Source organism: Oncorhynchus keta, chromosome 29 (assembly GCF_023373465.1).
Source record: "Oncorhynchus keta strain PuntledgeMale-10-30-2019 chromosome 29, Oket_V2, whole genome shotgun sequence".
In the NCBI taxonomy this organism is placed as follows: domain Eukaryota; kingdom Metazoa; phylum Chordata; class Actinopteri; order Salmoniformes; family Salmonidae; genus Oncorhynchus; species Oncorhynchus keta.
The window spans coordinates 40,932,750-40,946,146 of NC_068449.1; the positions used below are offsets into that span (position 1 = coordinate 40,932,750).

Here is a 13,397-nt window from a genome sequence, read left to right on the forward strand (position 1 = left end):
AAGGCCAGAAATTGTTCCCGTCCCATTTCTGATAGCAGACATCATACTAAAGACACGTCAGAAAAAAACAAAACTAACTAACTACGGCCACAGCAACTGGCTTGAATAGCAAGCTAGTTTTGTATGGTGGCTGTGAACAAAATCTATGATTATACTGATTAATCTACATTATCCATTATTTAATCTTTCCCTTTGTCTCCACTCCGTCTCACTGTTATTAACTCGATAATATTCTAGGATTTCACATAATCTTTTATCAAGTGTGATCCTGATCATCCATTGGCCTATCCTCCAAGTTACCAGACATTGATTAGTGGTTGACATAGCCTTTGTGATGTATGACATTCATGGGCATATTGATATGTCACTTGTTTTATAATGAACACATTTTTGTTGTGACAAAAATTTAATCTTCTAGCCTTACAATCGGGCTAAACTGGTTGTACTGAGGTCAAGTTCAGATTTTGTGATTCTGTGATGTCATAGTTATAATTTGTGATGTCATTAGCTAATGATTGTAAAATTATGTTTTTATAGTTTTCTTTAGCTACCATAAAAAGACGCCTTTTCCTCGTATTCCGGTTATACAGTCTTTCCCAGGCATCTTGATGTTAAGAAAAAAGGTATCTTTAACTGGTTGTAATCAGGTTATATGACATAACTTTAATCACATTTCAACCAACATTTTTGACCACTGGGAGGAGACTGCATAACTTCAAAAAAAGAGTTTCAAAGTAAAGAGTGAATACAATTGTACAATTGGATGTGTAATTCATGAATTAACCACTATCATGCAAGATTAATAAACTTACTGTGTTTTATGGGCATCATAAATATTTAAATTCCTTCACTAATGCACATTGCAATTCTGCATGTGGGGGGTAATTAACTTAACCCCTAATGTAGCTTTGATACTTGTTTTAGGACAATTTACAGAAAAGTAAAGTCCTTTCAAACCATTGCCTTTAATTGTCAATCATGCTAAAAAGCAGATCTTCAGCATTAAGGATTGAATAGAGCGTTTCATATAGAAATCTTAGCACCTGTACAAGAAAAACAAATTCCCAAAACACGATACTTACAGTATTGTGATACAAACAATATTGTGAATAAAGAGGCAGGACTGCAATAACTCTTCACTATTCTCTTGCAAGGTAGCCTTCGCTATTCCGCATGCTCTAATATTTTTGTGAGATTTTGCAATTTGCAAGACAATTTAGTAGCCGGTCAATTTCATAAAACAACACTTAAGGAGAAATACCGCAGACATAAGTTGTATAAATGCCTTGATGGCTCTGGCAATGATAGTGATAAACATGTTTAGGGAAACAAGGTGTTTGTCTGTCCTATACCCCTGGGATATATAGTTACAATTTGCACCCGATGCTACCATTTTATGGTCCATCTATGCACACTCTGGCAAACATGTAGTGAAAAGGCAAACACATCTGAAACAAACAGAAAAGTCAAGTCCTTTCAAACCAATTACAACACTCAGAGAGCCACTGATCAGCAAGGCAAACTCCTCACACACCACCAACAAGATCACAGAGTGTGTGTGTGTGCGTGTGTTCAAGAGAATAAATTCTTATGACCTGAGATTATGTGTTGGATAAAGAATTTTTTCAATCTTTTTTTTATTTAGTCATAAATACCACAGAAAAGGCACATTAGTGCTCCAGGATGGAAACTTAATAATTCAACTAACAATGTAAAACAACCGTTTCCCTTACTAAATTGTCATTATTCATTTGAATGATTTCGTTTCAGTCACTTAAATATAAAAAAAGTTTTTGAGTATACATTATTGTACTTATGAATAAATTATACTGTATGGATAGAACTACAATAGCCTATTTTGCTTTGCACTACACAAATTGGAACCTCTGACATTTTGCCTTTCCACCTCCTTATCTTTCCTTCATTATTTTTAATACTGTGCATCAACATCAACATACAAATAAGATAATTCTCCTGATAAATTATTTATAATTCTTGATAGAAAACATTTCATTGGACATAGATTGGAAATAACACGTAAAAGTATAGATTTTCCCAAATGTGACTACATTTCTCTAATACCAACATTGAGGAATCTGGAAATCTGTCCCAAAAACAAAATTAAAGTCGATATAATCCAAATCAAGATCATTCCTGATTGGCTCTCTTGCAATGGGAGACAAAATGAATCAAGGTCAGGATAGTTTCTTTATTTTGTGGTTGTCATTTTGTTTGTTTGTTTGTTTTTTTGCAGTGAAGTTTTGAAGCTGTGGAAACAGTCTCTGGAAGCCATGCCTGTGTGGTTAACAGGCCCAGTAGTAGTTGGATTTTCTGGGGGTTGAGTGAGGGAGGGTGGACATGTGTGTGTGGATGGGTGAGGAGAAGGTGGGGGCACAACGTGACCCAACTTCTGCCTTCTCCACCCCCCCTATTACCCCCAATGGTCCCTACCATAACCTTAATCATCCACGTCCTCCATTTCAGGCCTTGATGTATGTCTGTCTGTATGTCAGGTCAGACGCTGGTGATGGATGCCAGGCAGGTTGAAGACTTCTGCAGTTTCTCAGGCTGTGCGGTATGGGGGGGTTCTGGGATGGTGCGAAAGCTGAAAGGCGGACCGATGCTGGTGGTGCCCATGTGGCCCGGACTCAATGCTGGATTCTGTCGTCTATTGCTCTCCATGATGCTCGACGTGTTGGAAGCCAGGCTTTCACGTGTCCTGTCACGACAGTGAGACGGAGACACATCCGTGGAGTAAAGAGAAGGAGAGGACAGAAAGAGAATTAGAGGATGGGGACAACAGAGACTTACAGTAAGTGGGAAGTAAACTAGCCACTGCCACCAACAGCTTTTCATTTTCTAACCAAAAATTTGATTGTGTAGCTTTATGACTTAGTTGAAAGTTACTTGGGGAGGATTTGGGCATGCAATTTAAACCATGCTAACTTGGGGACATTGTGTTTTTGGTTAGAATAATATTAGCGGTTGGTGGCTAGTTTATATAAACCAAAGCATGGATTGCAGACTCTCCTTGTCCAAAGACTTCTTTCAAGGTAATGTGTACATTTGAAATTTGACTATCTCAAACCCTGTGTGTCAAACACAAGGCCCGCTGGCCAGATCCAGCCCGTGACACATTTCTATCTGGTGGGCAATGATTTGGGTTGTCAATTCATTTTGGCACAGCCAACATGCTGTGCACCAATGGCAGTGCATTGCCACACACTTTTCTTCCAGACCCACAGATACACCTACGAGCCAGCCAGTGTGCTGTATCATATGTGTGAATAACTACAATATTGTTGTTCCATCGTCAGTTTCTCCTATCACAGCCTTTAAACTCTGTAACTGTTTTAAAGTCACCATTGGCCTCATGATGAAATCCCTGAGCGGTTTCCTTCCTCTCCAGCAACTGAGTCACCTGTACATTTGTAGTGACTGGATGTATTGACACACCATCCAAAGTGTAATTAATAACTTCACTATGCTCAAAGGGATATTCAAAATCTTATTTATTTACCCATCTATCAGGTGCCCTTCTTTGCAAGGCATTAGAAGACCTCCCTGCTCTTTCTTGTTGAATCTGTGTTTCAGGGACCTTACAGATAATTGTAGATGAGGTAGTCATTCAAAAATCATGTTAACCACTATTAATGCACATAAGAGTCCATACAACTTATTTTGTGACTTGTTAAACTTCTTATGGCTGCAGGGGCACTATTGAGTAGCTTGGATGAAAGGTGCCCAGAGGTGCCCAGAGTAAACGGCCTGCTCCTCAGTCTCAGTTGCTAATTTATGCATATTATTATTAGTATTGGACAGAACACACTCTGAAGTTTCTGAAACTGTTTGAATGATGTCTGTGAGTATAACAGAACTCATATGGCAGGCAAGAACCTGAGAAGAAATCCAAACAGGAAGTGAGAAATCGGAGGTTGGTATATTTTCAAACCATTCACTATTGAAATCCCATTGCGATATGAATGAAGACTCATTCCTAGGGCTTCCACTAGATGTCAACGGTCTATAGAAATTTGAATGAGGCTTCTACTGTGTTGTGGGACTGAATAAGAGGGGAATGAATCAGACTACTGGCAGAGAGCCAGTTCCAGGTCACGCGCATACCACATGATATCTTCCTGTGTTCCGTTCCTCCTCAAGACACAAAGGAATTCTCTGGTTGGAACTTCATTGAAGATTTACGATAAAAACATCCTAATGATTGATTCTGTACTTACTTTGAAATGTTTCTTCAACCTGTAATACAACTTTCTGAAGATGTTGTACCAAACGCGCAAACAAAAGTAGCTAATTGGACATAAATAACAGACATTATTGAACAAATCAAGCATTTATTGTGGACCTGGGATTCCTGGGAGTGCATTCTGATGAATATCAAAGGTAAGGGAATATTTAGCATGTAATTTATGGTTTATGTTGACTCCAACATGGCGGCTAATTTGACTATTGTTCAGAGCAGCGTCTGATTGCATGGTTTGCTTTTTCCGTAAAGTTTTTAAATCTGACACAGCGGTTACATTAAGGAGAGGTATATCTATAATTCCATGTGTATAACTTGTATTATCATCTACATTTATGATGAGTATTTCTGTTGAATCAATGTGGCTATGCAAAATCACTTGATGTTTTTGATACTAGTGAATGTAACGCGCCTATGTAAACTCAGATTTTTTAAATATAAATATGAACTTTATCAAACAAAACATACATGTATTGTGTAACATGAAGTCCTATGAGTGTCATCTGATGAAGATCATCAAAGGTTAGTGATTAATTGTATCTCTTTTTGTGCTTTTTATGACGACTCCTCTCTTTGGCTGGAAAAATGGCTGTTTTTATTGTGGTTTGGTGGTGACCTAACATAATCGTGTGTGGTGCGTTCGCTGAAAAGCATATTTGAAATTGGATACTGTGGTGGGATTAACAACAAGACTACCTTTAAAACGGTATAAGATACATGTATGTTTGAGGAATTTTAATTATGAGATTTCTGTTGTTTTGAATTTGGCGCCCTGCACTTGTCATATCATCCCGTTAACGGGATTGCAGCCCAAAATAGGTGTTAAGAACATTTTTACTCCTGCATTTATTTAGACTCGCCATAAAAGGGTTTGAATACTTATTGACTCAAGACATTTCAGCTTTTATTTTTTTAACTAATTTGTAAAACTATTCCACTCTGACATTATGGTGTATTTATTGTGTGTAGGCCTGTTTCAATTTTTGGGGGGGGGGTGTCTCTGTGAGCTTGCAGATACACAGACTTCCAGTCATTGCGCTAATGCTAGTTAGCATTGGCTCATGAAACGACCTTCAACTTCATTAAGATATTACCTGTTAGATACTGCTGCACTGTCGGATCTAGAAGCATCTACCATTCCAGTGTTTAATTGCTATATTGTAATTACTTCGCCACCATGGCCTATTTATTTCCTTTACTTACCTCATTTGTACTCACTGTATATAGACTTTTTGTTTTATTTTGTTCTACTGTATTATTGACTGTATGTTTTGTTTATTCCATGTGTAACTCTGTTGTTGTATGTGTCGAATTGCTACGCTTTATCTTGGCCAGGTCGCAGTTACAAATGAGAACTTGTTCTCAACTAGCCTACCTGGTTAAATAAAGGTGAAATAAATCAAATAAAAATAATAAAATAAGCATTTCACTACACTCACAATAACATCTGCTAACCACGTGTACGTGACCAATACAATTTTATTTGAATTTGATTTGATACTGGACATACAAACATAAGAATAGTTTGAGTTTGAGTTTATTTTTACAGGAACAGTGCACATTAATCAACGTTTCAGTAAAAGTGCCGGTTTTAGCCAGCCGGCTAATTTTCAACCGCAGTCCCTTGGGCAGGATACCCTGGTCGTGGTATCCACGAGTTCATCTGACTCCAGGGAAGTAGATCGTTGGCAAAATCTAGAAGTATCCCTTTAATGCCATTCTAAAGACAGCTGCGCCAAGCAGGTGTGTGTGGTAACATGATGCATGGATAGGATGGCCAAGCCACTGGCTTGCTATTACTGTGTATATTGCTTGGAATGGAAATGTCTGTTCTACTAATGCTAATACCCTTGGAAAGAGGACACATCACAAACATCAAAATAAAACCTTAGCGGAGCCACCTTCTCCTTTTGGGAGGCAGCATTACGTTTGCTAGAAAATAGCAGTACATTACCTGACTAACTAAGTAAGTGAAATGTTTTGCCTCAAAGATAGTTAGCTAACTAGCTTAAGTTCTTTAGTGTTAGTTGGCAACTGCTCCTACACTCTTTTGCTAGATACCGTAACAATGTTGTGTCGTCTTCCGGTTGAGCATTGTAGAAATAAGTTATACGAGGTCTCTTCAGCAACTTCTGTAAATAATCCTACGTTTCGCCTAAATTCATACTTCCTATTTATTCCTTTACACTTGTGTGTATAAGGTAGTTTTTGTGAAATTGTTAGATTACTTGTTAGGTATTACTGCATGGTCGGAACTAGAAGCACAAGCATTTCGCTACAGAAGCATTAACATCTGCTAACCATGTGTATGTGACCAATAAATTTGGATTTTATTTTATTTTATTTCTCATGACCTCAAAAGTCATTTTAATTACCAAGTAATAGAGCGTACCTAAGTTAGCATGCGCAAATTAGTCACACGCTTTGGAAAATCGACGGGAAAAAAACGTCACACTCGACCAAATCAACTTCAGATACGATCCCAACTTCATTGAAGGCTTCAATAGCCACGGCTAACCCGATAACACTGGAGATCCTTGCCAGAGAGCTGGCGAAATCACGTGAAAGTTTGGCAGCAGAACTCACCGAATTGCTGAATAACTCCCTGGAGGCTGCACTGGCTCCAATTCAGGCAACTGTGGAAATCATCTGGGGTTCTGTGGAAGTTGAGGCCGGGACACAGCGACCAACTCACTATGCTGGAAACCAGGCTTGATGATCTGGCCGCCGCCAACAAGTCTCTGCAGCTACAAGTGGAAGATTTGATGTCATGTTCAAAATGTCAGAATATCTGCGTGATTGGACTGCCAGAGGATTCTGAGACAGGATCTCCAACCCAGTTCATGGAGGAGCTGTTCAAGGAAATTTTGGGCGATGAGGCTTTTCCCAATGTCCGTGAAATCGATAGAGCCCACTGCAGCCTTGCACCGAAACCTCGCCCAGGCAGCCGACCGCGTCCCATCATAGTGCGGTTCCTTGGATACAAAGGAGCCTGTCCTTTGGTGGGCAAGGGAACATAGTGACATCCCCTTCCAAGGCCACAAGATCACGTTCTATCAGGATTTCAGTTCTAGCCTGGTAAAGAAACGGGCCGCATTCAACGACATCAAGTCCACTCTGTACAAGAAGGGAATCCACTTTGGGGTGATTTATCCTGCCCGTCTTCGTGTCACCTTTAATGGCAAGGTCCATTTTTCGAAACTCCTGAAGAAGCTGAGTCCTTCTACTGACAGCACATTGAATTCCTGAATTGGGATGATTTCTCACCTGCCTGTATTATGTGGGTAACATTAGTTCTAGTGACCGTGTGGACACTAGGCTACATACATTACCGGTCAAAAGTCTTAGAACACCTACTCATTCAAGTGTTTTTCTTTATTTGCACTATTATCGACATTGTAGAATAATAGTGAAGACATCAAAACAATGAAATAACACATATGGAATCATGCAGTAACAAAAAAAGTGTTAAACGAATCAAAATATATTTTATATTTGAGATGCTTCAAATAGCCACCCTTTGCCTTGACAGCTTTGCACACTCTTGGCATTCTCTCAACCAGCTTAACTTGGAATGCTTTTCCTTCACTCTGCGGTCCAACTAATCTCAAACCATCTCAATTGGGTTGAGTTTGGGGGATTGTGGAGGACAGGTCATCTGATGCAGCACTCATCACTCTCCTTCTTGGTCAAATAGCCCTTACACAGCCTAGAGTTGTGTTGGGTCATTGTCCCGTTGAAAAACAAATTATAGTCCCACAAAGCCCAAACCACATGGAATGGCATATCACTGCAGAATGCTGTGGTAGCCATGCTGGTTGTGTGCCTTGCATTCTAAATAAATCACTGACAGTGTCACCAGCAAAGCACTCCCACACCATAACACCTCCTCCTCCATGCTTCATGGTGGGAAATACACATGCAGCGATCATCCCTTCAACCACACAGCATCTCACAAAGACGACGGTTGGAACCAAAAATCTCAAATTTGGACTCCAGACCAGAGTTCCACCGGTCAATTGTCCATTGCTCGTGTTTCATGGCCCAAGAAAGTCTATTTTCTTATCGGTGTCCTTTAGTAGTGGTTTCTGTGCAGCAATTAGACAATGAAGGCCTGATTCACGCAGTCTCCTCTGAACAGTTGATGTTGAGATGTGTCTGTTACTTTAACTGTGAAGCATTTATTTGGACTGCAATTTCTGACACTGGTAACTCTAATGAACCTATCATCTGCAGCAGAGGTAACTCTGGGTCTTCCTTTCCTGTGGCAGTCCTCAAGAGAGCCAGTTTCATCATAGCGATTGATGGTTTTTGCGACTGCACTTGAAGAAACTTACATTTAAAAACAAAATGTTACGTATTAACTGACCTTCATGTCCTAAAATAATGGACTGTCGTTTCTCTTTGCTTATTTTAGTTGGTCTTGCCATAATGGACTTTTACCTATCTTCTGTATACCCTCCCTACCTTGTCACAACACAACTGATTGGCTCAAATGCATTATGAAGGAAAAAATTCCACAAATTAAGTTTTGAGAAGGCATACCTGTTAATAATTGAAATGCATTCCAGGCGACTGCGTGGAAGCTAGTATAGAGAATGCCAAGAGTGTGCGAAGCTGTCATCAAGGCAAAGGGTGGCTATTTTGAAGAATCTCCCATATAAAATACATTTTGATTTGTTTAACACTTTTCTGGTTACTACATGATTCCATACGTGTTATTTCAAAGTGTTGATGTCTTCAGTATTATTCTACAATGTAGAAAATTGTTAAAATAAAGAAAAACCCTTGAATGAGTAGGTGTTCTAAAATTTTTGGACTGGCAAGTATACATCTAGGGCCATGTATTGATCCGTTTCTAAGGGAAACAATCCAGCAGCGTAGCCTAGTGATTAGAGCGTTGGACTAGTAACCGAAAGGTTGTAAGATTGAATCCCCGAGCTGACAAGGTACAAATCTGTCGTACTGCCCCTGAACAAGGCAGTTAACCCACTGTTCCTAGGCTGTCATTGGATATAATATTTTTTTCTTAACTGACTTGCCTAGTTAAATAAAGGTCAAATAAAAAATATGCTAAAGCTTGCTGGCTACAGTAAGTATGTTTGAAGCAGCACATAACTCGTTTGTGTTGTTGACAATTACATACTACGCTGTCTCAATGCTCTTTAAACTTCCATTTGATCTTGTTCAGTTTCCTAATCAAAGGCAATCACTTTTAAAAGCGCAGCATTTTGATTTCTTTCTTTTTGCGAAAGCTTTGAACTTGCTGCACCACTAATGGCAATCTATAGCCTACATTGCAGTTTGGCAGCCTTTAGATCATTTTGGATACTAATATTACTAGCTAGTTAGACACCGATCCTGTCCACCGTTATTTTAATTGTATTTTTTACTCTTTTTTTATGGACATTCTGAACTGCCGTGGCTTACGTTGGCCATAGTTGGTGATGTTGGTCACAGACGGTCCTCAGTTACATTCCCTTTTTCTTTGTCTCCACTACGACATTAGAGTTTAATAATATCACTCCTCTCTTCGAACTGTACTCTTGTTGTTTATTTGTTGCACTAGCTGAAGAGTTTAGACCCACGGTTTGTTTGCTTAATTGTACATATCCACAATACTAGTTGTCCGTTTGTATACTTTTATTTATTGTTTCCTCCTTAGGACGTTTAACAATTTAACAATTCAGGGGGCGATACTTTTCATAGCCGACTGGTTCATTTAAAATGTTTCTCATTACTCTGCCCTGTGGCGACACCTAGTGGACTACATTTTATGGCCATTGAAATGCCACCGATTGCATCTTCTTTCCGAGGTTGGTTTGACCTCACAGAGATGTAGGGTAATCAACGGATGCTGAGTAAAAGGGAATTCCTGCTACTCGTCTCGTTAATAATGACGAGTTTAGGATTTGTATGTTTTCATTTTTTTTCTCTTTGAAGTGTATTGTACTGTACATTTTATTTTTGTGTATGTTTGGAATGTTCGGGATGGTGAGAGGGCTTTATGTTGGCATTTATCCAAAGATTCTTGTGCTCTGCTTTTTTAGAGGATTTGTATATATTTTTTTTATGCTGCTCCTCTCTCAATCTCTCTTTTCCTCTTTCTTTTTCATTTGACTTCTCCTCTTATGAAGATTAATGTCTAGTTCAACAACAAGTCAGGATGGTATCTTGGGGCTTCCAGTCAGACTGGTGACATGAAACATTTGCGGTTGTGGGGGGGAAATTAAGCGTGCCAGAGTATTTTCACATCTGAAGAGGCTGGATACTGATATTGCATTTCTTTCAAGAAATGACCATACTTGATTGCGTAAAGCATGGGTTGGACAGGTTTTTCATTCACGTGTTTAACGGCAAAGTCAGGGGAACAGCAATAGTGATTCACAAACGAGTACAGTTTTCACCCTCACAGATCATTTCAGATCCTTATACAATAGTTAGTGGCACCCTCTTCCAAACCCCTGTAGTACTTGCAAATGTTTCGCCCCTAACTGGGATGACATTAGATTTATGACATCTCTTTTAGCCTCCCTAATCTTGACACCCACCGCCTCATCTTCGGCAGAGTTTCACAATTCCTGACATTTAATCCCAGTAAAAATGCCCCCTCTTAGGTCAGTTAGGATCCCCACTTTATTTTAAGAATGTGAAATGCCAGAATAAAAGTACAGAGAATTATTTATTTTTTATTTATTTCATCACATTCCCAGTGGGTCAGAAGTTTACATACACTCACTTAGTATTTGGTAGCATTGCCTTTACATTGTTTAACTTGGGTCAAATGTTACAGGTAGCCTTCCACCAGCTTCCCAAAATGAGTTGGGTGAATTTTGGCCCATTCCTCCTGACAGAGCTGGTGTAACTGAGTCAGGTTTGTAGGCATCCTCGCTCGCACGCACACACTTTCTCAGTTCTGCCCACATATTATCTATAGGATTGAGGTCAGGGCTTTGTGATGGCCACTCCAATACCTTTACTTTGTTGTCCTTAAGCCATTTGCCACAACTTTGGAAGTATGCTTGGGGTCATTGTCCATTTGGAAGACACATTTGCAACCAAGCTTGAGATGTTGCTTCAATATATCCACATAATTGTCCTTCCTCATCATACCATCTATTTTGTGAAGTGCACCAGTCCCTCCATCAGCAAAGCACCCCCACAACATGATGCTGCCACCCCTGTGCTTCACAGTTGGGATGGTGTTCTTCGGCTTGCAAGCCTCCCGCTTTTTACTCCAAACATAAAAATGGTCATTATGGCCAAACAGTTCTATTTTTGTTTCATCAGAGCAGAGGATATTTCTCCATAAAGTATGAGCTTTGTCCCCATGTGCAGTTGCAAACCATAGTCTGTCTTTTTTTATGGCAGTTTTGGAGCAGAGGCTTCTTCCTTGCTAAGAGGCCTTTCAGGTTATGTCGATATTGGACTCGTTTTACTGTGGATAAAGATACTTTTGTACCGGTTTCCTCCAGCATCTTCACATGGTCCTTTGCTGCTGTCCTGGGATTGATTTGCACTTTTCGCACCAAAGTACGTTCATCTCTAGCAGACAGAACACGTCTCCTTCCTGAGCGGTTTGACGGCTGCGTGGTCCCATGGTGTTTATACTTGCGTACTATTGTTCGTACAGATGAACATGGTACCTTCAGGCATTTGGAAATTGCTCCCAAGGATGAACCAGACTTGTGGAGGTCTACAATTTCTTTCTGACGTCTTGGCTGATTTCTTTTGATTTTCCCATGATGTCAAGCAAAGAGGCACTGAGTTTGAAGGTAGGCCTTGAAATACATCCACACGTAACACCCCCAATTGATTCAAATTATGTAAATTTGCCTAACAGCTTCTAAAGCCATGACATCATTTTCTGGAATTTTCTAAGCCTGTTTAAAGGCACAGTCTTGTTAACTTAAGTATGTAAACTTCTGACCCACTGGAATTGTGATGCAGTGAATGAATAATCTGTCTGTAAACATTAGTTGGAAAAATTACTTGTGTCATGCACAAAGTAGATGTCCTAACTTACTTGCCAAAACTATTTTTTGTTAATAAGACAAACAAAAAAAAGTTTTAATGCCTCCAACCTAAGTGTATGTAAACTTCCGACTTCAAATGTATATTTGGAGTTCCATCTTAGTTGCCTAGTCTCACTAAAAGTAAAGCGGACATTGTAGCCTTTGCTTCCCTTATAGCCCGTCTGCAGATCTTGCTTTACTGGAAATCCTTCAAACCTCCCACTATATCATCTTGGTTGAAAGATCTAATGTCTTTTCTACACTTAGAAAAAATGTAATACACTTCGAGAGGCTCTACTGATAACATTTACTTGAGATGGCAGCCTTTAATTTCCTTTTTTGTACAGTTGCCCTCTATTGATCAGGAGTAAGAATTTTGGCCAACAGGATACACATTGTGTATTTGTGTGCTTAAGTATAATTATATATTATCTCCAATTGTAAATTCGTTTTAAAAAATGTTAATGTATTGTATTAAATACTGCATTATTGACTGTAAGTTTGTTTATTCCATGTGTAACTGTGTTGTATGTGTCGAACTGCTTTGCTTTATCTTGGCCAGGTCGCAATTGTAAATGAGAACTTGTTCTCAACTTGCCTACCTGGTTAAATAAAGGTTAAATAAAATAAAAAATGTAAATGTATGCTGCATTTGTTGTTAAAGGGAGGAAGGTGTTTCAAAAAGTAGAGATAAAAGGACGTATCTGTTCAATTTGTCATTTGTATTTCTTTATATGTCCAATAAAAATAGATATAAAAAAAACAAAAAAACAATGTCGTGTCAAAAACATAAGTATTTATTTGGACAGTAAAGCTAAAGTAAAGCTTAATTTGGCTCTATCCTTCAGCATTTTGTATTTGAGATCAACAAGTGCCTTCCAATGCGTTTGTATAGTAAACGTTTGACTAAATTGAATACACTATAAGTGAATTTGCCCAAAAACTCACGACACCTTCAAATGGAGGAACAAGAGACATAAAGTGCATTCATTATCTAAACGGTAAAACAGATATTTATGAAAATACCCTCGAATAAAAGGTGACATTTTGTACTGTCGCCTCATATAAAACATTTGATCTCAAATCCGCAGCGGAGTGTACGAAACATACCTCCAAAAACT

The 13,397-nt window shown here is 39.0% G+C and overlaps 1 protein-coding gene across 1 annotated transcript in view; it reads right to left on the reverse strand.

The window, feature by feature from the left end:
- Nucleotides 1-946: 946 nt before the first annotated feature.
- Nucleotides 947-13,397, reverse strand: part of LOC118362901 (storkhead-box protein 2-like) — a 34,888-nt gene continuing 22,437 nt past the window's right edge. The window contains exon 4 of the mRNA XM_035743621.2: nt 947-2,719. Coding sequence (XP_035599514.1) covers nt 2,515-2,719 — 205 coding nt within the window. The 3' untranslated portion in view covers nt 947-2,514. The remainder of the gene's footprint in view (nt 2,720-13,397) is intronic.